Here is a 26,342-nt window from a genome sequence, read left to right on the forward strand (position 1 = left end):
TAAGGATGACATTCTTGCACTGTAATAAACCGGCCTTTCCATTTCTTGGTTGTTATGCTTGTAGGACTTACTCCCTGCATTACTCCAGTATTGAAACCATGGCACTATTAAACCATTTCTATTGGTAAAGAGATTTCAACTATTTTGGAAATTGAGCTTAAGCTTTTTACATTAACTTATCCCACAGTCTCACCCCATCTTTCTGTATCAGGTTCTCTTCTTACCTCTGAAGACTGAAGAGGTTTGGATCAGCCAAAGGCTATCACCCTTTTCAGGGAAGAATACTATTCCATTCTAGATGTACAGAACTACACCAAGTAACCTGGATGAGTTTGCTCACACACACACACACAAACAATCCCCTCTGGATACCAGAACATACCAACTTCTGTAGTTAAGAGGATAGAGTGAATCAAGATTGTATTGTATAATCTCCAATCTTAGATGGTCTGTAAACTGTATGAACAGTTGTAGGCCTTACTTTGTGCTAATTGTGCTGACTTGAAATTGGGTTGCTATCCACCTTTTTGGGTACTAGTGACTGATTCTGTCATGGTTTCATGTTAGGACTAGATGTTCTGTATTTTTTCGATCAGTAATATCTACAAGTGCTCTGTGATGACTTAAAAACAATTGTACCTGGGAGACAAAAATCTATGGCGTCTGTGAACTTGCAGATAGCATCAGCCTAGGCATCATTTTGAGTATTTTCTCCTGCTCTAACAGAAAATACGTTTTTACCAGCAAGGCAGGGACATGCAGTAAATAAAGGCACCTGGATCTTTAGTATCCAGAAGAGACGGTCCTAAGGTTTGCATAAACACGTAGCATTTGTATCTGAAAGACGAAATCTCAAAAAATCTGACATACTACACAACTTGAGTGCTACTTTTCATGTTGCAATGGTCTCTTTTGCCATCAGTTGAGATATTGTCACTGACGCATGATTTTGCACCCCAGTGAATTGCCATCTTCACTTTTGAGTCCACATCCAAATACAAATCCAGTCACTAGATTGCAGTGACAGCACCGTGTACTAAGGTTATAGACATCTTAGGTACAGCTGGAGGAAAACTAGTCCAACGTTGCTTGTTTCCATTCACTTTATTACCTTTTGTTATTTTCTCAGGAAAGAACAGCTCAATGACAGTTAGTAGATAACTAGATAAATAGTAGATAAATAGAAACCAACTGCAGAATCAAGTTTCATCTGTTCATCTGTCAAGTCCCATCAGTCATAATGACCAAAACCAAAATAACCACAGCTGATGTTCAAAAAACATAGTTAGATTTTGGTGTTAAAATCTTCTTGAGATAAAATGGGGAACTGACATCTTGAACGAGGCTGTTTCCAGATGCGGGAAGCCAATATTGCAGATGATTTCTAAAGATTTTCTTCCCAATTTTTCATTCATCATTACAATCCCTGCTTTAAAATGTAAATATAGTGCCTAGTTCTGTATAACAGTATTTTGTGAGCCTAGTGTCCAGGGAACCTTCTCCAAATCAAAACCAAGATTGGGTTAAAATACTGTGCCTGTGCCCAAAGTATTCACTGACAATAAAGACGGAAAAATACACTTGAAAATTATGAGTGAACTTCTGAAACTGGATATTGTTTATATTAGTGGAAAATGATAACATGAATATAAATAGTGTAGACGCAGCAGGACAAGGCAATATGTTATATGAGTTTAAATCTGTCGTTAGGAGAAGCTGATTAGCTTTATGTCTGTCAGAAGGATGAAGGCTTGTGCCATCTGTAACAACAGTGAGCAGCTTAGTTAACTTTATATCACCGAGCCTCATGGATTGCTAGGACCACTTCCCATCAACATGGCATTAGATCATCTTTTAAAAAAGACACTATGACAAGAGTAAATATCAGGAGCTCCAATTTAGAGTACGTGCATTTTATGCACCAACCATTGTCACCAGATCATCATAAAAACTTGAGGGACTGTCTTTAACTGACCTCTTTATCTTGTTTCGCATGCCAGCTTACCTGAATCAAAGGAGTAAAGGGGAAAAATCAGTTTATAATTGACATTCACCTTAAGCATTTGCTCATTTTATTCATTTAAAAAATTTTGTTATAACAGTGATGGAACAATGGCAATGACAGTAAGGAAACATTCTCATTATTACGCAAGTATTATCCTTAACTTGTAAAAATGATCTTAGCCTTGCTGCTTGTCTTTCCTTCTGTATTTGTGATGTCTTTAACAATGCCTCTGTGGTTCTGAGGACTGAACACTAGCCCTAGTTTTCTGTTTAGTCCACAATTACACAATATATTAATGGCCTAATCACTCAATCTTTCTATGCCTCAGTTTCCACCTTTGTAAAATGTTGGCAGTGTTAATCCTGCTTTGTAAATCAGAGAAGCTCTTGCGTAAGTAGCCCTACCTACCTGGAAGCATTGTGCTTATTTAATGCAACCATTTTCCTGGCAAAGAAGGTTGGCAAGACACAACCAACTCCATTTCAAAGTAAATATTTTTTTTCAGCCACCTTCAGCATTGTTGTAAACAGCGACTCATGGCTTTATGAACACTATCGTGACTACAGAATTATTTCAGAGGTCAGTGACTCAGTTCCCAGTTAATCCTGCTGCGATCTGGTGCACTTGATTGGAGCAGAAGCCTCGCTCGGTCTGAAACCAACCCCAAGACTTGCTATTAACAAACTATCTTGACATACCAGTCTCCTAAGAGACTTATTTTCATAGCCTGCCCTCACTGCAGATAAAACAGCGCATCAGGAGTGAGAATAGTATTCATTGCTAAGTATTAAGTTGCTGAGCTTATAACCTAATTCATTCTTGGTGATCAAACAGCTATCATGAGACAATGAAAAGCAGCTTCGAGTTAAATGGTCTTTGACATGATGAAGGATATAACCTCTGCAGGATATATGCATTTATATATGCATAGTATACAATATATACATGTGTGCATATGCGCATGTGTATACATGATTGTTTCATGTATTAGGCCAGCACAAAAGATCAATGCACGTCTGCTGCCTGCCCAAACCCCGAGGAAAGGCTCTGAGGGCTGGGGGCTGTGTAGAAACCCAAGGAGGAGCTCTCCTCTCCCATGACATTCGTGTGGGTGTGAAGGGTGTGCTAACGCAAGGCCCAGCGAGCAGCTGCGTCCTGCCAGCTCTGCTGTGTCAACACACACCTCAGGCCAAGAAAGCAGGAGATGAAATACTGCTGCCATCCACAATTCGGGACGGACAGTTGCTGACAGCTGGTTAAAGCTCCACAGCTAAAGGAGAACCAGGAGGAAGGAATCTCTCACCTCCCGAGCAGCTTTACGGCCTGCCTCCTCTCTGCCCTTCTCCTCAGATAGCAGAAAGCCAGCACCTGCTTGGTCTCCCTTGTATGTCCACTGAGTCTCTTGGCCAAAGGGAGGAGAGAAATGGGAATGTGTGGACAGAGGAAACAGGTGAACTCTTCTGAGGGGACAGTCAGAAACATAGTTTGGAGGAGGAGGAATCTGAAAAGAGGCAAGGAGTAACTCACTTCATGATGTGTTCTTCCCATACGTAACATGTTCTCCTAGAGACCTGTTAAACCAACTGGTACCTGCCTTGCTTACGTCTCCTTTCTGCCTCAACATAACGTGGGTTTCTGTCTCTCCCAGTGGTGTCCCACCATCCCCCGTGCCGTGCTGGCACCACAGCAGGCTGACCAGCAGGGCCAGCAGGTTCCAGAAATCCACCCTTCACCTCAGACCTCCCTCCAGTCCTTCCAAAACTTGCCCCGAGTCAGAGTAATGCTCTTCGTACCTTGCTTTTGAGGTTTAGGAACAGGCATCCTTCACTTTCAGGGGGTGACTGTGTGCATTTAGAGTGTGAAAGGACACGTGCACTCTGCCAAGTTAGCTACAGACCTGAATTATGTGGTCTCATAATTGACATCTCATAACACATTATGGGCAAGATATTTTCCATCTATCATAATTAGCTGCTTATAAAAGGCAGGAGGCAATAACAAGGAAATTATCTGCAGTCCTGTGCAATGATAGTCACGGGCTGACCAGGTGAGCTATGTAGGGCAGTCTCCCTCATAGCTTGCAAACCCTGTCAGCTGGTTGTGGCATCGGGAACTTAACTACCACGTCTTTAGCCACCTCTCCAGAGCCAGGTACTGGAAATGGGTGGTTAGCGAGGCCGTGGCACTGTGCAGAGCTGCCTGTCTCTTCTGGACCCACAGCCCTCCCACTGCCTTAAGTGCTGCATATAAAATCTGGTGAAAAAATGCTGGTAGAGACGTGGTTTGGAAAGAGAAGTGCTCCAATATCTAGAAGTTTTTGGACTCAAGTGCATTTCCAAATACTTGTGTATGGTCCTATAGGCAAATTCTGGTTCTCTTTGGGGGAAGAACAGCAAAATGCCATTTTACAGCTCTCAGGCTGGCTCAGCTTTTTGTTGCCAAACAGCAGCATGATTTTTTAGAAAATCCAGCTAGATCTAGCAGATGCTGCTAAGCAGCATCTTCTCCACCAAGTTCTGTACTTCTAAATCATTACATGATCACTTAGTTGTAATGATCAGATTAGGATTTATCTACCAGATCGTGATGTTTGCTCTGCCAGAATGTGAGAAAACAAGGGCTGAAGGACTGCTGTAGGTCAGTTGTTCTTGCAGATCTCTACAGTATCATTCTACTATGCAGAAAGCACAAATTATTTTGCATGAGTTAAGGTCAGAGAAGAGTGAAATTCTGAAGACTCCCCCTTTCTTTTCTCTTACCTACAAGAGCAGCAGTATATAACTTCATGCTCAGTGTTTCAGCAGAGCTTTCAGTGCTTGCTGTGTCATATCAACACGTGCAAGCAAGAAACATAAAAATTTGAACTTGTTTTGGCAGTATTTCTACAGTAAAGTAAAATGATCCCAAATGAAATTGTCTCATATAAATACTTGAGGTAGCATGTATTCTATTTATAAAAGCTAATGTAGCATGTGGTTGGTAAGTGTAACAAATATTGTGCATGCTAACATTAAATTTAATCATTCACGACAAACTATTTGGATCATACTGAAATGCCTGGTTCATTAACCACACACATAGCTTACCTTTAAGTCTGATCTGTGTTTTCTCCTAGTTTGAGTCTTCCAGTCCTCCCGGGTTAGATTCTCTTTTTATCAAGAAAGGCCAATCTTTGTGGATGAGCTTGAGTTCCCTCCAGGAAGAAGCGTGGATGTAGAATTACAGTAAAGCAGCCCCATGTGAGTACCTCTTCTACCACTAGTTCTACCATAAAATCAAAGAGAGTAAACTGAGACATCTGAGGATGATGAGTGCTCTCACAGTTAGTGGTTTACAGAAATTAATTTGACTTCATACTGGTGCAGAGCAGAGGAGCAGCACTGCAAGGGAGCAACGTGCAGTGAATAGGTATCGCTTGGCACAGTTGGGATAGGGCCTGAGACGTGAGAGTGGGTCAGAAAACTGACCAGGTCAAAACCCTCATCCCTGTCCAAGGCCAAAAATATAATGTCAATGTTCTCTGACAGAGTTGCTCTGGGTCCAGAGATCAGAGAGCAGAGTTGCCGCCTGTTAGCATGCGTGTCGCTCCCTCATGACTCATGGTTCTGGCAGTAGTGCAGCTGTCTGCCTGGCTTTGCAGACCTTACACAAGGTTAGCCCAACAGGGGGATTCTCTTTTGCATGTGCGTTGATAAAAATACAAAGATAGGATCAGAAATCATGATCAACTACCAAAAGGTCATTTTCCCTTAAGCATGTGCCAGACTGCTGTTTTGCAAGGCAGCTTCCTCACTTTCACTTTGTGGCATTTTCCTGCCTTAGCTTTAGAAATGGAATAGCACCAAATATGAGCTCAGTTTCTGCTACGAGGAAACAATCCCACTAGCAGAAGTGAGGATATATTATCAGGCTTGTGTTTTCCTGAGCTCCCACAGGATCCTCGTTCTTAAATTCATGGCAGAGAGCCTAAGCAAAAAAAAAATGTTTCATAATTTGTTGTGTGTAGACAACAAATTTTACAGTTTCCTAAGGAAGAGTATACTAAAACTTTGATTTGATGAACTTCAGCTTTTCCGGACCAGGAAGTAGGATGGGAAGACCAGAGAAGGGGAAATATGACAGACACTTTCACATATTTTAGTTCCTGAGCTTCACTATAGACCTTGGCTTTTTCGTCTTGGAAGTATAGCACAGATTTATTTGATGTCTTGTATTACCCACATGCCACCAAACACATTCAGATGTGCCTCATCATAAAACCTGAAAAAGCTCAGAGAATACAAATAATTTATTTAAGATCTGTGGAATTCTTTATCAGTAGCAGTGGCCTGAGGAGGTATAATAATAATGCTGGGGGCTCAGATTGCTGAATGACCAACTTCATGAAAAATGAAAGCTTGTAAAGGCAGGGCTGCTCATGTCGTCCCTGGCCTTGCAGCTGTTCATTGCATGCCTATCGCTAATGCTCTCAAGCCAGATGTTTGTGGACCAAGACTTTGTGGAGCAGGGAACAATCACAGGAATATCAGCACCCAGCACATAGCTACCTTATGAAATTCCTGCTTCTTATTCACGTAAATAGGAATTTGACATGCTAGACTCAGTAATGCTGCCGTGCAGCTCTTCAAGGTGCAGTAAACCCACAGTTTACTTATTCCTTTGCTGTGTAGCACCAGCGAGCACCACCGGTGAGTGCAGAAATTTGTTAATCCCTTGGAGTTACCACTAATGATACACTATCTTTTGTTATCAGCTGTCTCTCTGAGCACCCCTTTGTGGAAGCATTGCTTGAGCGCACAATGAACATTAATAACAGCAATTAGCTCACTCATAAACCAGTACTTCTTGCAACATCACATTTCAAAGAGTTTTTGTCATGTCTCCACCCTTCAGGACGATTAAATGGGAAATGATTTCAGCATAACTTGAACAGGAATGTCAACATCTGTTAACAGATATTTTCTGAGTGCTTTCAACAGTACTAAGAGAAAATGAAGGGCAAACTTAAATACACAAACAAACTGCAAAACAAAGTGCAGAGTAGCTGTTACCCCCAGTACTACTTTTCCCTTGACAACATGCAAAACTTCACCGTGTTGGTGATACTGAAACATTTCACTGAACAATTTTTGTGGTGCAGGAAGCGCTGGTTGCACCGTAGGCCAAGAGACACCAGAAGTAAAATCTGTTTTGACCAAGACCCATTTTCTGCAGGCTTACTTTTGTGCAAAAACATTAGTGGAGAATTTATGAAATGCAGAGCCACGGCAGCCTCCCAGGAGCAGGGGGAGGCCGGGTGGAGGAGGTATAACTTGTTTTCTTTTTTGCCTGGGGTGGAGGCAAGTTGGTTGCTGAGCAGGTTATGAAGGTGGGTCCTTGAAAGAAAGCCTACAGTTCATGTCAGTCTGGGGAGAAGTAGGAGGAAAATAAGGCGAAAACGTGTGAGGTGAAGATGGAAGGAATGGTTTGAAGACGTGCTCTAGGAGCGTCAGTGTATCCCACGCTGCCAGATAAATGCCAGAATGTAAGTGTGAAGTTAAACATTCTCTCTCTTTCTCTCATTTTCAGGAAAATGGTGGTTTTACTGTCCGTGTACAAAATTTCCTATAGGCTGATGACCAATTTGCTACTACTGAGCAATTTTGAGATATGCAGTGCTAAAATAATTTTAGTAATGAAATGTAAATTGTAAAAGATAGTATGGAAGATGAGAAAGATTATCTTTAGGTTAACCCATGCTTATTTAATGAATAGATTTTTAGCATGTTTATAAGGTTTATTTGAAATTCCATACATATGATAAAGTGCATGTGTTTTACAACCTAAGTAATGCTTGTGCATTGAGAAAATGTTTTAGAAATAATGTATGTAAAAAAGATTAAAATTGCATTGTAATCGGAAGAAATATCTCAGTTGCTCAGCAGCGTAATTCACTCATTATTGTTATCATCACCTATTTCATTATTAGAGAATCTATACATGCTTTATTCCCTCCTTATGACTTTTGTCTTCATTATTAAGAAAATGGTAATGTGACAATTATGTGACAGTTGTGAAATTTCATGCTCTAAGCAAGGAAAAGAGTAAGTAGACAGGATGAGATATGTTAGAGGAAATTTGTGACAGCTAGCACTTCGGGGGTGTTTTTATAGTTTTATATTTTAATGCCTGTACATTTACATATATATATATATATACATAAAAAAAAAAAAAAAAACAGTAAGTCATTAATGTATTTTTGTGTTCAAGTGAATATTACAAATTCAGTCTCTATTTGCAGTTGCTGTTCTTAGCAGTCAGTATTGCTGAGTCGGTGCAGAAGCCTTGAAAGCATGTTATGCACGGAAGTAAATTCACTCTAAAATAAGCAGAGCAACTTGACAAATTTTACAAAATTGTAGAATTTGCATTTTGTGTCATCGATATAGCAGACCCCACCCCAATTAGCCATAACTCCATAAGGACTTGGAGAGTTCCACTCGTTCCCCAGCTCGTGTTATTCCTGCACGTGCTCGTGAGGGGATAGCTGTGAGAGCTCTCAATTTCCTGCTGTTTTCACATCACGTCTGTGGGAGCAGAAAAGGAGCTGGGAAAGGAAAAGCTTGTTGGATCAGTGGCACAGAAATGCCAGTATGTTCCCTCGTAGGGAAATGTGTGGCTGTTGAGGGAAGCATATTGTTACAGGGGAGTTATTTCTCTCCTGTGCATTGTAACCTTAGTTAGCTGCTCAAACTGCGTACGAGAATGTTTTGTAATAACAATAGATACTTAAAATATTATAATCTTAACCTGGTGCCTTGGAACATTTCACGGGGCTGCGCCTGGAGAGGTTTGTGCATCACAGTACTCCCCGATCGAGCACCTTGTGCTTAGGGAACAGCCCCTTTGAAAACGTTACATGTGTGTCTTAAAGTTGGTTCCGGTACTATTTCAAAAACAGTAGAGGACTTGGCAGTCGTCTTAGCAGATAAAAGCTAGTGCTGCTAATTAATCACTAAAAGTGCAGTCCTGGGCCCAGGGATTTCAACAGGAGCAAGTTCAAGCACCAATATATCCCCTGAAGACACTCAAGTTTAAACAGAGCATAGCTTATAAGCACAACACCAAACTTCTCTCTCTAAGCCTCCTGTGAAGAAAAATAGTCTTTCAAGTTTAAAAAAAGAGTGGTGCAGTAATGCGTAACAGCATTCCTTAAAAGCTTATATGGTTTCCTTGGCTAATAAAGTGCAATCTTTCTTTTACAGCCTGACTTTAATGGAGGTTTTCTTGACATGTGCCACAGACCAATCTCACAAAAAATAAATTGAAGAGAGTGTGTGTAATTTTCACCTATCCAGTAACACAATAAATACACGGAATTTAAATGCCTGAGCTCCAAAATGAAATGTCTAGAACAAGAAGTACGTGTCTACAACTGAATCTCCATCGTGCACATTTCCCACTGAATTGCCTCTTGAAAAAAATACAGAAATGAGTGGTGCCTGGGGAGGCACTAATTCCAGAGCTGCTGGCTACAGCTCTAATGCTCAGAGGATTTTTTAAAATTAAATAATTAGAACTGAACTAGTATAAAACCAATAATAATTAAGGCAGGCAGATCCGGTCAAGTGTAAAGAAAATGTGTTTCAGAACATAAAATTATAAGCAGGATATTGCTTAAGAAAAGCAGAGTGTAACTACCATAACAAGGACAAAAATCCATTTACTCTTTCTTAAAGCTGAGTGCGTATGTGGAAAATAGTTTCTGTTACAGAAACAGTTGGGTTTAACGTTGTGGTTGGTTCCACACAGAGTGAGCATGCAGCTCCCTCCAGGATCTCCAAGAGAAATAAAAAAAAAAAAAATTTAACAAGTGGTTTGAATATGGTTAAAAAAATAAGGTTTTCTTATGGGCTGTCCATCCAAAGTAACTCTGGCAAGGAAAATGCCGTTCTGCTCAAATGACATGGGGTAATCCAGAAGCAGAGTAACGAAGCTGAGTTTTGAGGAGTGGCTGTCAGCATAAGCAGAGCTAGTGTAGGAGAGGCAGCAGGGAGAGAGCAATCTCTTTGTAAAAAAAAGAAGCCCCGAGAGCTATTGTCCCTTAACATATGACTTAAAATCATTGCAAAACTGAATGTCAGGAGGGCAGCTGACAAGTTGCCCGAGATGGCATTCCTCCAAAATTCTGAGCTTCTTTTTTAAAATTTCGTTTTATTTTTTAATGGAAGACTCAAAAATTTTCCTTTTCTTCTAGTGATCTTTCTTTAATTGCTGTGTGACACTGGACGTCAGCACCAAAATGGGCAATGAGAACAGTAGTGCAGAAAATCAGGTGAGTGTGACTGTGATTGCCTTGCCCTTCCCTGCTGCCCAAGAGCAAAGGTTACAGAAATCTGTCCATGGGCCATTTGCCTCACATTCATCTTCTGCTCCCAGTTACACTCGTATTTAATTGTCGTTAATGGTAATTGAGGGCAACTTTTTGTTTGTTTGTTAATGTGGCAATGACAATGCCTCGTGGTGTTGAGGCAACCGTGTGGGTGGCTGCTCCCTGGGGAATGGGAGCTGCGGGGAGCGCCATGGGGTGTCCTGTCCCACCTCCCAGCCAGGAGCACGGCAGTGGGACAGCCCTAGAAATTGGCACCTCTGTGGGGACAAGGGTGAGCCAAGAGGGGTCCTGGGTGTCAGCCCATGGGTTTGCTTGGCTCAGCGGGCACGTGGCAGGGCAGGGATGGACTGGGATGGGGGCCAGAGCCATGGGCAGGGGGGAAAGGGCCTGGAGGGCCAGGCAATGCCTCTGGGTGCTCCCGAGGCCCTGACACTTGGTAGCTTCTCCCTGTTCAAAAATGACCTCGCAATGTATTTGTGCTGACCCAGGAGTTCACACCCGGTTAGGAGAAGGGTGCTTCGCTGATGCCTGTTGCTGCTTGGTGATTTCTTTTTGAACTGTTGAAATGAAGGGATCCCATACGCCACGGCTAGCTGTGTGCAGTTAAATTAGACATTACTATGTTGATCTAGGTTTGAATTAAAGTTGTGATTTGTTTATTTCAACAATTAAGATACCAGAACGTGTTTCATCCTCTCTTCTTGCATACGTTACATAGACGGCAAAACCCATTAGGGCTCATTTTGCCTCCACTTCAGCTCTGAGCAAATCTGCTGTACCTTGTGCATTGCCGAGTGGGCCCTCTCAAAGGAACCAGTATTAAAAGTTAGCCAATTTTTTTTCTTAAAGATGTTTCTAAAAGAGCAATCTGCTATAATTGTTGGTTGTTCTGGCCAAGTTGTATTGTTACCACAAGATTTGGCCCCAAACTTTTTTCAGTGGTCAGGAACAGGAGGATGTGTTCATTCCTACGATGAAATAATGAGAATTCCTCCTCCAATGTATACACTTTCCACTTAGGAAGTTTTTGAAAGCCAGATATATTTTTTCAGGAGCCCTCCTGACACCAAGAAGCCTGTACTTAAACATTATTAAATTTGTTAAGGAATTTAATAAAAAGCTCTTCTTTTTTAATAAGGAAAGGAAGCTTCTGGTCTCCTTTTCAGACAAGCAAATGCTAGAAAATCAAATTACTTTAAAAGTCACTATTAACAGAGAAATAAATAGAAATAGCAATAACACTTAAAAGCCACTTAATCTGCTGAACAGCCCTTGAAATGTATCCCTTAATGAATAGTCAAGCTTCATCTAGTCAATAGAATTTTTAAATACGTTTATTTTCAGTCAGACGTCCCCAATGCAAATAAAGTCATCCTTATGCCGCCCAGCCAAGGAACGCAGCAGGTAGTGGATGATGAAAACTGCTTTGCATGGTTTGCATTTCAAAATGTTAGCATCAGGCCTGGCTGTTCTTTTTCTTCTGCATCTGCTTTTGGCTTTTTTTTTTTTTTTTTTTTTGACACTAACTGCAAATTTGCAAGGCAGCTACATTTAAGTTTTCAGCAAGTTGTAAAAAAAAATCTGGTTTCTTTTAACTTTCCTCTTTGGTAGCAATATATGCTTTAGAGAAACAGCCTGCGTTTGACCCTCTTTGCATGCTGGCTTTCCTCTCTGCTCTCATGCAATTAAAACAAAGCAGTGGATGTTGTTGTTACAGTTACAGTCAGTACAATTTGACAGGAGTTGTTGTTTCTGTTTAGGTATTTATCAGGGAACACCATTCCTCAGTTCCAGCTCTCAGCTGAGTCGTTTGGGAGCTGTGCACATGGTTTGCATTAAAGATGGGAGAGTCTGTGCTAAGTTTAGAACTCATTTTATAAGAGGGAAGGTCTGTGGAATAAATGTGCTACTATGAAGAACAGAGTGGGCACTTACAGGAAAATAAATACCCAATCTGTCTTGTAAAGACCATCCTCTGAGGAAAATATAATGCAAATTTAGTACAAATTATTAAAGATAATAAATAAAATGAGGCTGGGGCCAGCAGTATGTTTAACATGGTGATTTTCTGTGCTGTGTTTTGCTCTAGCAGTGCACAGAGTCTGAACTGCTGAGAGATTTGAGGCTTGTGCCCTGCCCTATTGGCATGACAAAGCTTGCTCCCAAACACAGGCCTGCCAGTGGCAAGGCGTGTTGGGCTTATGCTGAATTGCATGTAAGTTATTTTTGAGATGCATTCGTTTTGAAAAGCAAAACTCCTCTTGAAGAGAAATGCGTTTACAATGAAAAAGAAACAATCTAGAAGAACAGAGATCCAGACTTCATCAGGGAAAATAGATGGAAGTAAAGGAATACCTCTTTAATGGGAAGCTATGAGAGGAATTATTGTTTCTGGAGCTCTACAAGATCTCAGCTGTTGCGCTGCCCATCAGACACATAATTCTTCATCCACTCAAACGCACCGGCCAATACAGAGGAGTGGCAAAGCTCAAGCTTTTCCCTGAATTTTCTGGAAAACCAAATGTTCAAAAATCATCCACACAACCATTACAAACTCTTACAGTTTCACAGAGGGGAAGTTTCACTTATAAAAGAAACCAAGCTGACTAGGACCGACCAAACTATCTGCTATTTAAAAAGTTGGGCAACACAAAACTTCCTAAAACTAGAACGAGCTAGATTTTCTAATAGGCAGTGATTTTAACTGAGGTTTTCAATTCTTGCTCCTCAGAGCTGTGAGGAGGAGAGCCGTCATCTTCCACAGCCTTTCTCACGAAAAGCCAGAGCTACCAAGCGATTGTAAAGCTCTTTGATGGTGCAAACTGTGGCTGCTTAAGTGAACTCCTAGCAGCGAGTATTTCACCCCAGAGTGGGTGAGGGAATTTCAAAGTCACTTACCACATAAGTTATTTCTATCTCTTGCTTTATCCTTTCTTCTCCTTTGTTTTCTGAATAAGGGAAGAGCCGGGCAAAGCTAGTTACTTCACATCGATGTTGTTGTTCAGTTCTCTTCGCACATAAATCCTGACGTGTGGCTATCTTTTTTGTTCTTGCTTGTTTTTCGCTGTGAAATGTGTGAGATGGGCAACACATGCATACTTGCTGGAGGGGCCATCATTTCTGAAGTGTCTATTTGTTTGTCTGAAGCATCACGCTGTGCTCCTGCTCGGGTTTCTCCATTTAATTGTTGTGAACAAATCTGACTGCTCCCCATTCTGCAGTTAATATTCTCCATCACTGCTTTTTCCATATTCCAATGCACTTAAGCCAATGGGTCCAGTTAATCAGTGGGGCTCTACTTTCAGATCCCAGCACTATGGGGATTAGCAGAGAACACACTGGGCACGCTACCAGCTTCCCAGCTTCAGTCCCCATTCCCACGGATGATAACTGGGCAAATCCCTCCGAGCTCTGGAGCTCACACTGTGTGTTTACATACTTCCTGCCTAGTGCAATAACATCTGGATCCATTCCATTGCTTATCTTCAACTGGCAACAAAAACGCATTCCCAATTTTCTGCATAATAATTCTGTGCCTATAGCACTTTAATGAGGGACACTGTCACCCTGCATGCAACACCTCTTTTACTCTCTAAGGTATCATTTTCACTCACTTCTTCTTCCATTTCCTCCATTGCACATCAGGAGTGTGCAAGCCAGCAGAACTGCTCCACATCCTTTGAGTCAACATTTGTCTGCAGCTGAATGGTGCTGGCAGCGTGTGTTACTGGTACCTACGTAGTTCCCATACACATGCTGTCACTGCGTTCATTCATGCTTGCTTCCAATGATAACTGCGACCGGTCCCATATTCTATGGTGAGCAATACCAACTATTTGTCTGAATTTACAAAAATAAACCCAGACGTTTTCTGTTCTAAGAGAATTAAACACCCCTATATGCAAATGCTGCAAATTCTGGGACATTTCTCACTGTAATGAATAATTATTATTCTCCTTCTCATCTTCCCTTTGAATTATGGAGGGGAAATAAAAGAAGAATGAAGATTCAAAGTTGCGACAGGGTTCTTAATTTGAAAGTAGAGTTAAAAGGTAGTCAGAAGACTATTCCTACGAGTAGTTGGAAGACTTTCCTTCCCTTCTGAATTAATGGTTAAAGCTTTCCTCACATCTTTAAAGCCAACACCATTTCTAATGGGAAATGTATATTTACAGGTACAGATGAAAAGGAAAAAAACATGTATTTATAAAAACCTCTATTGCTATTAACTACATTTCTCTATTTGGAAATTATGTGAGAATGTTGGACCTACATTTTCACATCTGTGGATGGTTAGAAATAACTAGGCCAGCAAACACTATCAGATGGTGAGAACAGCAGAGTTCAGATCTGAATTCAGAGAGAATTTTCCTAATAGTACTTCATATAAATCTGACTGCATCCTCTCAAATATTTTATGTAGGTTGCTAAGAACTACTCAGAAAGCTATTCTAGTCAAAATTGTACTGAGCTTGAATTACAAATATTGTGCTGAAGATTTTTTTCCTGAGATCATCAGCTTTATCCCCTCTCTTCCTTGCTGTACTAATGCACCTGTCATCCTTAAGAACAGAATCTGGATATCCATCAGGCCTTCATCCACCTGTCAGCAATGAGACAAAGGAAAATAAAAGCTGCAGGAAGGCTAATGGAGTTACAAGGATAACTCAGACTTTTCCTTTGCCTACTGAACTTCAATTACATAAGCAAATGGAAAGATTAGGTTAACAAGAACCGTGAAGCCAGTGCTAAGCTAAGCTTCATCCAGCCCAGCGCAGGCTCGTGGTATGCACGTTCAAACAGAGTAAAGCTTAAACACAGCAGCAAGTTGATGAGGAGACACTTAGGTTGACATTACAAGGATCTGAAGATAAACAGTTTAGTGCCCTCGGTGGATTGGAAAGGTCGTAAGCCTGAGCAGTGAAACTTGAAGGTTTGAATACTTTTGCTGTAGCCCAGAGGATGTTGTGTATTCTGTAAAGAATGCTAAAGCAAGGAACAGATGGTGCTACATATACATGCAACAGTGGGTTTGTGGTTTTTTGTTTGTTTGCTTGTTTGTTTTTTATGGTTGCAACTAAAGTCATTTCACTAGGTTTGGATTTATTTCTCAGGAGGAAAAGTAACTCTTTCTCTCTAAGAAAAGCTCATAGGTACCTACAATAGAAGGTTGTAACCAAAATTTTTACATACGGTTGTTACTGCATCCATATATATATATACTGTATATATACCATATATATACATATCTGTATATACCATACCGTATACCGTACCATATGTGTTGAATTTAAAGGATACAAAGGATAAAGCTTAAAGGATACCTCCAGCAAATGCCAACTTTTGCGTTCCTGTCATTTTGAGGATTTTAATTAGAAATGGCACAAACATAAAAACACTGCTCACGAGAGAGAAAAATAAAGCAAGCCAGAAGCAATAGCAAATTACAACATTAATGATTAAAAAATAAATAAATCTACTGTAGTTGCAAAATTCTATGTGGAACCTCCCATAAGGAGACTGCATCTGATCATAAATACACCCAACTAATTAGGTAGTCATGGTGTTTGGCCTTCTGTCAGCTTAAAGACAACACCCAAGCGGCCGCGATGCTCATCCCCCTCTGTAAACTGCTTTCCCCAGCCACTCTCAACACATTGGCAGGTGCTGAAAAATGTGGGTTGCTGCACAGGGTGTTTATCAAAACCAGAATCTGGCTCCCTTGTGGTGTGACAAGACCAAGTTCTAGAGCAATCCTTCAGGTCTGAACTGTCATATGGAGTGCAAGCTTGGCCCAAGGTGTCAATTAGCGATTTGTTCCTGTCCCATGGTCAGTAATTTGCTTTAAAAATGGCAACAGCCATTTGAAGATTATCTCCAGTCACGTAACCTCTGCAGCTTTGTTGAGAAAAATTTCACCTGGAAAATTTTTTTCTTGATTCATTTTTCTGACATAGGCGTGGATATTCGTATTTCACTGCTGTTGATTTTTAGTAGGTGGCAGGGCATTAAACTAACTCAGGAAGTCTTACATTAGCTTGGTTGTTTTAAGAATCACAGCCAGTTATTTTCCACCATCTCAGTTCCATTTTTCAGAAGTGGATTAATGCTGAATTTCCTAAGGAGGAACAGGCTATCAGCGAAGGCTTCCCATGCACAACTTCCCACCACCTTTCTCTGCGGCCAAGTCCTGCAGCAAAATAAGGGATCACTGCAGAACAGGGCACTGAGAGCTCTCCAAAGACCACCACGTGCACACTTTGCTGCTTGGTGGTTGCTTGCAGAGGCACACGGGTGCGAGGTTTGGCAGAGGAGGAGTGTGCCCTGCCACCCGTAATGGGGACTGTGTGTTCGTCCTGCCCATCGGCTGCCACGGTGGCTGTTCCTGGAAGACAGGGATGGGTGTGTGGGGCTGACCTTCGCCCCTCGTCCTGCTGCTGCCGCTCCCCTGTGCCAGGCAAGGCTGTGGGTGGTTGGAGCCAGGAAGCACGGGGGAAATAACACATGGAACCGTGCTCTGGAGGACGTGGATAAAAGTAAAAGGTGAGTTCTGGCTTATCGATTGAGATGGGTAAAGGCTTGTTCTGGCTTCTCCCCTTCCATAAATGCAGAGGGTTACCAGGAATGGGAACTCCTTGGAGCTCCTCGGGGATTGCTCCCAGCTGCGGCACCGGCGCCTGCTGTAAAAGGAGGTGTGTGTGGTGGTATCAGTAGGGTGCGAGGGGAAGCTGCTGTGTTGGGGGAAAGGCAGAAATCAAAGGATATTCGCTTGTTCATAGTGCCAGTGCTGGGTTTGAACCAGGAATCCCTCCCTGGGGCAGCAGCTGGAGCCAGAGTACTGCCCTGTGTGTAATCCCTGCGGCTGCGGTGGTAACGGGGCTCTCCCTGGTAAAGGAAAACCAGAAAACCAAACCACTCATAGGCGCCTGCTCCAAGCCATCAGGGCAGCTAAATGATCCTGCAGGTTCGCTGCATGCTCCTACAGAGGCCAGTGCTTGTGGCAGGGCTTAATGCAAATAATTACGCTGCGTGGTTGAGGAGGAACAGTTTTATTCATTTAAACAGTGCTGGCGTAAAGGAAAAAAGTGGGGGTTGGTTAGTTTGCCTCCTCTTGTTGGTATACGCGCTGTGAGCAGCTTGTTTGTTTGTTGTTTTGTTGTGTTTTTAAATTATGATAGGCAAAAAACTGCTGAGAACCTCTGCATTCTGACTTCTAATTATTTCATTAAGTCTTGCAATTATTTTTTTTTTAATATAATCTCAGAATCCTTTGGACAAAGGCGCATGCTACATTTGAACCAAATACAGAGTGGGTTTAGCGGCGAGCTTCTGTAGTAGATGACTTCAGAGGCTGTGTGTGTTGCAACATCAAAAGTAATTTATTTAACATCAGCTTTCTGATGATACTTTTGAACAAAATATAGTCTTTTTAATTGTTTCCACAGACGTTCATTAAAAATAAAAAAGCGTGCTCTGCAAAGCTAGTTCAGCTCCTGATTTGCATAACTAGCTTCAATTTGAAAAACTTGATAGAGAAATGGGATTGTGTTTTTCTGCTGGCTGGCACAGATTCACAGAACATGGTTTTTTTGTGTTGATTAAATAGTAAATTAAATGTAGCAGACCAGTAAGATTTATTACACATTATTGTTAAAATCCTCCTTTGAGCTTCCCTTGCAAATATCATTTCCAGGCTGTGTGCGCTCTGGCCTGGCTAGGTAAGAGGGCAACTTTGCTTCTTGGTTGCTCCAGAAAAAGAAAGTAAAGAGGGTGTCAGCGAGTCCTTGCTGCTCCAACAGGAGCTGGATTGCAAAGATTATTTTGATCTATGTTAAATTTGGTCATGCCAGGAACTCAAACAAAGATCAGATCTCTCTGTGACCCATTGCAGTTGTTTAGGGATAGCTGGGAGAGCGATAACTCCTTAAACAGGAGATCCCTGAAAGCCTAACAGTATTAAAATAATAATAAAAAGCCCCCCAGCCCATCAGTTTGCGCAAAATGTTAAATGTAGTCTGTAAAACAGTGCGCTTAGTTGTCTCCTGAGCCATGCTTTGTTGTGGCCGTGCTCCTTGCCTTCACAACCTGCCCATCCCACGGTGTCGTTCTTTTAATATTAACACTTGGCATTAGAGCTGAGGAAAGTGATTGGGATGTAGCACTCCTGGGTTTTAGTGGTGGACTTGGCAGTGCTAGGTTAATGGTTGGGCTTGAGGACCTTAGAGGGCTTTTCCAACCAAAGCATTCAGTGATTCTGGTTCTGTAACACGGCAGCGTCCTGATTTTGGTGAGCTTCAGAAGCAATGAGCATTGGGTGTACTGCGTGAGAGGCTGCTGAGCAGCATTTCTCTAACACCCCGAGCCCACATTGCTGCTCAGCTTCAGGTTGTCGTGGGGCTCACGGTGCTCCTGGCTCTGGGTGGCAAGCAGGAGCTGGCTGCATGGAGCTGATTTGTGTGCAGGAGGCTTCCCGATTACACTGCACCTCCAGGAATGGGATGTCTGCAGGTCATTGGGACAGAGGATTGTAACCTAAAGCAGCCCTTTGAGCTCAGTGACTGATCTTGTGGAAGGGAGAGTAATTAGAAGCACCGTGTAGGCACTGAGACTGCGGTAGGTTAATGACTTAATTCGTTGCTGCTCTGCTTTCTGCTGTGGAAGATGACACAGGCTTCAGAAGCAGGAGATGAAACATTCAGCCCTTCCTCTTCTGAGGAGAGCTGTGGGCTACTCCTCCTGCCTAGCGCCCAGATCAGCTGAAGAAAAACCGGGATGGTGGTGGTAGAGAGGCAGGAAAACAAATAACTTGTTCTCGCTGCCCTCGCCAGCTGCTGGAGGCGTCCGGACAAATTTGTAAATTGCTCTAATTTCTTGGGGTTCTTCGTGTGGTTCTCCCTGCCTTGCTGGGGAGGGAAACGCACTCATTTCTGTCTGCAGCTGGCCTGGGAATTATACTTCATCGTGCTACGGTTTTGGGGCAGTCATCCATGACCACCTCCCAGGCCGTGCTGTGCTAGCACCGAGCCCTTCACTAGGAGCGTGGCCCCGAGGTTGCCTGGCATGGCCTGGGGGGATCTTACAGCCCGTTTTTGTCCTAATCCCATGCTCTAAAGGCTGGCGGTGCGTGGTGTTGAGCCCTGCCAGCCGAGGGAGCTCTGCTGGTAAGGCAGGAGTCTCTGCCCTCGGCTCGCTGCAGTCCCCAAAGCGATGCTAAAAAACGAGAGGGGAGGGCTGTGGGCTGTGGGGATGGTGGTGGTGGTTGGTGACTGGCCCACGGACATGCATATGGCCCCAGAAATTGCCATTTCAGTTGTTTTTATTTATTTTTTTTCTTTCTTTCTGGTAATTAATAACGCATTTTTTTCATAGTTTGGTCTCTCTGCACGCATGTACGCTTTGCTGAAGTGAACTCTCGCTGCAAACTTTCTCACGCAAACAAAAGCAAGTCTTCCTAAAACAGAGCAGCAAAAGCAAAACAAACCCCCATATGCTAACTAAGCTCTTCTATTCTTTTTTTTTTTTTTCTTTTCTTTTCTTTTTTTTTTTTTTCTTTTCTTTTCTTTTTTTTTTTTTTTCTGGCTGGAAAGAAAACAATTTTTCTTGTATAAATCTTGACGCTCTAGTAGCTTTTTGCTATACGCTGTGGTTTTGGGGCCAACATCCATACACAGATAAATATTCCAAATGCCAGATGTCAGCACACGCTGGGTAAATGCTTAATAATCATGAAACCCCGAGCCCTTGGTTCTGTCCCAGCGGAAAGCGGTGTGATAAAGGAGATTTCTGCAAACAAAGCTGTAGTGAGGGGGTTCCTCCGGGGAGAGGCAGAGGATATGAGAGTTAATCAAATTTGCCTTAAGTCTAAAGGAAGTCTTTTTATATTCTCTGTGTGCCCTGACCTTTTCAATTGCTCATTACATGGGCTTTTCTCGTCCACTGGGTGTCTCTCACTCCTGGCTCTCATCGAGAGGCCTCTGGTTGTGCGAGAGTACACCAGGTGCACAAAGAGAAATGTCATTTTGCAGCCAATAAGTGTCTGCAATGGGAAATCTATTGGCTCTATCTAGAACCAAATAAACCTGAAATTGAGAGTAAAATGAGAGCAACAAGAAACTAATTGGAATTGTGCGCTGTGCTTTTCATCTGTGACGGTCTTCAGAAGTAGTTCCCCTGTGGTCAGTACATGCGCTTATGGGTCTTTACCTTAGGTGTGCCTTGGGCTTCTTACAATTACAGCTCAGAATTAAACCAACTGTGATTGTACGTTGAGGGTGACCTGATGAAGCAGTTTTGCTTCGCTTTCACTATTGCTCACAATGCCGGAGGGTTTCAAGTGGCAGCTTCTTCATTCAGACTTCATTTTGGTGTTACACTTAGCTGGATTTCTCCAGTTCTTTCATTAGACTTGAAGAACACACTCAGGCACTGTTCAGGGCAGCTTTTGCCATCTTCTCGTTGCCTTCTACAGACACTTCTGCCAAACAATCAAAACACCAAAAAAACAACAACCAAACACCACCAAACCATCAGTAAGGTGCTGCTACCTCTTGTAAGCAACCCCCTGGACTTCTTCTATTGCATGTCTCCATGGGTGAAGATCCCACGTACATACTTACCCTCAAGAAGCGGTGATGCAGCGTTACCAAATTTGTGTTCTAGGTTTCTGTAGCTGTCACTACTGGGACTGCAGCTTTTCCTACAGCTACTCTTACCGAAGACAGCATGGCAGAGGCTCCAGCTCCCCGTCTCTCTTCAGAGGCATTCTGAGCATTGTTCAGCTGGGAGGGAAATAATGTGGACTTGGATTCAAGGCTTGGGTCTTGACTGATGTTGGCTTTATCTCTAAGCTGATTACAAAGATACTGCTAATATTGAGTGTAAAAGGTTTGTTTCCATCTTTTCTCCTTTCAAACTTGATTAGCAAGTAAGCGTTTGCCTGGAAAAAAGAGAAGATGATACCCTCCTTGGGTCAGGAAAGGCCCTGAGCTGCTTTAGAACAATTGTGGCATTCTTCTCTCCCAGTTCTTTCCCTCGTATTTATTTTTGGCTCAACCACTTCCTTCTGAATTTCTGTCATTAGAAAAAAACAAACAAAAAAAAAAGGCTTGGCTTTGGGACCTGCAAATTCCATCAACGTAGTGAAGTCTACCACAGGAGCTGTTTGGCAGAACAAAACTTAACCTTACATCTTCTCCCAAATTGCCTGTACTCTCAAGCAGCAGTAGCTATTTGAACTGTTCTTCTTCATTCTAGAGCGCTCCACAGGATTCAGAATTAGACCACCCGCCTGGTAAGGGGCACGGCATAAAAAGGAGCCCCCAGGAAAACAGCGTTGGAGGATCTGGAGCTCAGGACATCTCAGAGCTTCTTCCTGCTGCTGTGCGGCTGGCCGAGAGCACATCTCCATTGATACCAGCACCTACAAGGTAAGAAATTAAATTTTTCTCATTAATATAATCAAAGTCCCGTTGCTGATGATAGCTGGGCTATGTTTGCTAATTGTCTGTTATTGTGCAGCTGATTTTCAGTATCTGTCATCCTGAAGGATGATGGTGGTGCAGTCTTCACAATAACCCAACAAAAGCAAGGCTGCTCACTATTTACCAAGCTGGCTTCCTCGCCTCACTGCATAGCTATAAACAAGGCTCTAGCTGTTGTGGTAACCCTTGACCTCCACTTCCTATGCTTTTCCACACGCTAATAAACTCTCATCTGAGACAGAGGAACGTTGAAAAGTCTCTTGCACGGTCATATTATTGTGAAGTAAGACATAATTGTAAACAATTGCAAAATGCCATGCTCTGCTCTGTGTAAAAATCCAACTAAAAGTCTCAACCCAGCTAATACTTACTAGTATCTTACTTTTTTAAATGTCTTAATATTCACCTGATGAAATCAATAGATACACTTTCAGAGCTAAAGTATTTCAGTGGGATTAAGGGTGGCAGGAGGTAACATAATTCGGCTTTTATTAAATATCCTGAAAGGAAATTTTTCTCTGAAGCATTAATATTTTTTACTTGAATGCTTTGGTTTTCTTGTGCTACTAAGCTGTTCCTCTGCTACAGGGAAGAAACCATCTAATACTGGCATGATTTTAACACGGGGCTGAATGCTTTCCAGCTCATCAGTGTTACCTGGGATGGAAGGATAAATACATTTTAGAATGAGTGGCCATAATCTGCTGGTAAATGGGTAGGACTGTTTGGCTGTGGACATCTTTTAAAGTGTTTTCACAGACTGGAGAATTCACTGCAGAAAGACCGGCCACATCCTTTTCAAGTGGAGTGGGTGTGCCATGGGCTGCTTTATGTTTCCACCAGCCCTGGCTACATGTTTTGATTGCCAGTGTCTTTGAAAAAAGTAAACGTAAGAAGTGAAAAGCAAGAGCAAACAACAGCTACAGTCAAGTAAAGTATTTCAAATGCTGTTCCCTGTGATAGCATTAGCTTAAAAAGCTCTTTTCTTTTATATGAGATGATGAAGATTAAGCATACAATTATTGATGTCATGCAACGGTTTGTGATAATTTAAGTCCAAGTGCAGGTAATAACTAAGGTGATAATTGACAACTTCAGAGAAGCTTGGAGAAATGGCAGCATCTAAAAAAAATTACCCAGAGAAAGCAGCTTACAGTCCTGAAGGGTTGGTTTGGCTGTGCTATGGAGCGTCATTCACACTAGATAGAAAACAATAAATTTGGAGTAGTGATGTAGACTTGATTTTTTTTTTAATTATTATTTTATTTGTCATTATTGTTAACAAACAGTACGTGTATCCTCTAGCTTCTGGTTTCTCTTGGCAGAGCTGTCCATAATCACTGTGTTATATGCATGTGTAATGATGAGTAACCACATTGAACTAGCTGAAGAAAATATCTATTTCTTGGAAGCCACTTGGTGTGATGTGTTGTGACTTGTGCCAATAAAACAGGCATTTTCTGCTGGTCTTATCAATACACAGTCATGCTAATGGAATGCAAGAGAGAGATGTGGGGGGAATGATGCCTACATGTATTAGTAACCTCTGAATTTCATCTGTAGGCCTAGAAAGCCTAATGTTCCTGCAGGTTAGGGTTGTTTGTGACACTGCCAAATGATGGGGATTAGGCTGTGTTCTCCAGACTGCAGCACCCGTCCTCTAACAGCATTTGTGCCAGCATCCACCTAACACAGTGCCTGTGCCAGCCACTGACCCGCTTCACGTCGTGCCTTCAGCCTGGGAGCAGCAGCAGAACACATCTCAGAGGGCTTAAATTACAGATTGTGCTCTTGTTTCTTGAAGAGTATCTCTGTATTGACTTTCTTGTCCACACAGTAAGGAAGATGCACACACAGCTTTCTCCAGTGGCTGCCTACAAAGACCCAGCTAACCAGCTAACAGGGAGCTGGTAGGGAGAGCACCACTGTTGAATGGTCAAAGTGGAAATCATGCTGGTGCTTTGGTATCCTGCAGGACAACAGCAGTTTTTCCAAATATACATGTATATATTTTTAATCTCAAAGTAGCAAGCATCTCTCTTTTTTTTTTTTTTTTTTTTTTCCTGTTGTAGCCAAGGTAGATGTAACTGGTTAGTAGAGTCTGACTTGAAGCCAGAAGTTGTCCAACAGAGGCTGTGGGGCGGGGGCTCTTGGGTTTTGAAAGGTTGAGGCTGCAGCAAATGAACACTCTTCTTTATATATGTGTGCATATGTATTATAATTATAAAGCACAGGTATTTCTGTACTCTTCTGCGACCAATTTGCATTTTTTTTTAAATATATTGCTCAAAGAATGGCGGAGCTGCAGTTCTTTAGGGTCTCCTTTTAAATTCCAGCCCTGAGAGTACCTAGACTTGTATTGTCACTGCCTGGAACAGCTTAACACATCCCCATCCAAAATCATGACTCTTGTGAGATGAGCATTACACGAATGACTCATTTTGAAGCGATTCATAAGGCTTTTGTTTCAGGAAACGTATTAGATGGGCAGGAGCTCAGGCAACTACTTTTTATTTAGCCTTACTCCTGAAACTGCTGGCACATGCCTGGTTTTGGGTGGCTTTAGACTGCCAAAATAGAAACAAAGACAATAAACGGAAAAAGCTTTGAAGTTTCAGATTCCAGGCTGCTTATTTCAACTTTCACCCCCATATGCTGCCTTGAACGCATCTTTTCCACCCTGAATTGAACTGTTCTAATCTTATGACCTGCTGCCTTCTGATGGAGTATCTGTATGGAAAACTACTGCGTGGTTTTTTCCAATCTTCTGGGTGTCTTTCTTCCGTCCTCCAGAAATTCTCAGAGACTGTTCCAGCAAGTCTTAAATTCTCATGTTTTGGGAGTCGAAATGTCTGACTCTTAACTTAAAACACTGCTTCACTCCCATTTTTTTAACATGTTGTCACTGGTAGCGTATGATAAAAAGCATCAGCAGCAGCGATTAATCTATCAACCCTCCGTGTGAAATAACTATTCCTCAGCACTTGCAGCAAGCCTGGGGCTTTGCATTGGTGTGTGAGATGTGGCCATGCCTTTCTGCTGGCACGCAGGCAGAGGAGACACCTGGAGAGCCCTCAGCCGGACAGCCCTGCCCAGGAGAGGCAATTTTCGTGCAGGATGTGGAACGAGCAGACAGAGCCATTTCAGAGGTACACGCCCAGAAGCAGTGCAGGGGAAGAGGCGCTGGATGCACTTGGCCGCCTTCCCAACTCCTCGTGCTGCGCACAGATCCTGTGGGACCCAAGGGCCACTTCAGGATGCTGAGCCTGAGCTGCATCCTGTGGGACCGTGGGCGCAGCGCCACGCATCCTGCTGGCTCTCGGGATGCTCGGACAGGGACCAGGGGACGGGAGCTGAATGCCTGGCCGTGGTCACTTGCTGCAGCAGCACTGCAGTTTCCGTGGTTAATGGTAGAACATTTTCCTTTGGTCATAGTTAAAATACTGCAGGCACCGCGTTTCACTCTGCATATGGAACCGGGAGGTGAAAAGTGATTGGGGTTTCGGGCAGAAGAGGGAGATGGTTCCCAGGGGGATCATATAGATCATTTTCCTGCCTCACTTTTTCCTGAAATCTTAGCTAGCCAGGGAGGGCGGGGGAATCTGGCTGCTGTTAGCAGCCCTTTGGTGATGATGGATTTCTCATGTGTTTGTTTACACTGAGAAGTTCAAATAGCATCTTGCTTTGCCTCTAAAGCTGTGTTTTTTTATTTTTTATTTTTGAAGGGAATGTGGAAGTGATTTCTGTATTCCTAATTAATTTTCAATTGCTTTTAGGAGAGATTAAGATGCAGAATTCTGTAAGTAAGGTCAAAGGCCCCCAGTGCGGCGTGTCCAAATGTATGAACTCCAAACTTAAACCCTGGTCTCGTGTGTCAGGGGAAATAGAACAGAAATGGCTGAGCAGCAGCTAAGGGCTGGCTGTGCATTTGTCCCCTTCAGTGCTTTCTAAATTCGTACTCAGATTTCCGAGTGTTACACCCCTGGGAATATAACCACTCCAGCTCCGAGTTACATCAGCTGGGGACGGCAACCGTGTGTGACCGCTGGGTTTCAGAGGCTGTGGCACTTGGTGATTTTCCCTCACAAGTGGGACTGGGTTAGAAAGGCGCTGCCCTTTTAACAGCTACTAAATGTTTTAGAAGGAAAGCAAGGGAATAAGGAAAGGAAAATTTGGGTTATCTGTGATTTTTCTGTTGTTAGGTCATCACTTCTGGTTGTTTATCAAGTAGGTTTAACCTCTTGGGGCGTCTCAGTTTCCCCACACACACTCAGAGCAAACACCACCCAGACGGTTTATGGCTGGCTGCTGCTCTTTTTATCTCCTGGCCCCTTGCCTTTGCTGTGGATGGCAGAGCAGGGAAATGGGCTCCGTGTTTATGGCTGGTGGATTGGGCAAGTCTCTTAATTCGGAAGTATTTATGGGAGACGCGCTGTAAGTCGTGGATTTCTTGACACCCTTTATGCCTACACACCCTAAACAAAAC

The 26,342-nt window shown here is 42.6% G+C and overlaps 1 protein-coding gene across 14 annotated transcripts in view; it reads left to right on the plus strand.

The window, feature by feature from the left end:
• Positions 1-26,342, plus strand: part of TACC2 (transforming acidic coiled-coil containing protein 2) — a 124,311-nt gene that overhangs the window by 4,516 nt on the left and 93,453 nt on the right. For 7 of the 14 annotated variants that reach the window (XM_084290083.1, XM_084290087.1, XM_084290093.1 and 4 more), the window contains 4 exons: positions 5,121-5,244; positions 10,242-10,319; positions 11,721-11,780; positions 21,630-21,802. In XM_084290083.1, the coding sequence (XP_084146209.1) occupies positions 10,287-10,319; positions 11,721-11,780; positions 21,630-21,802 (266 nt within the window). In that variant the 5' untranslated portion in view covers positions 5,121-5,244; positions 10,242-10,286. Of the gene's footprint in view, positions 1-5,120; positions 5,245-7,344; positions 7,530-9,249; positions 9,406-10,241; positions 10,320-11,720; positions 11,781-21,629; positions 21,803-26,342 lie in introns of all 14 variants that reach the window. The other 7 variants (XM_084290091.1, XM_084290090.1, XM_084290085.1 and 4 more) reach the window with 7 other exon arrangements.

This window comes from Netta rufina (assembly GCF_964035555.1).
Source record: "Netta rufina genome assembly, chromosome: 7".
In the NCBI taxonomy this organism is placed as follows: domain Eukaryota; kingdom Metazoa; phylum Chordata; class Aves; order Anseriformes; family Anatidae; genus Netta; species Netta rufina.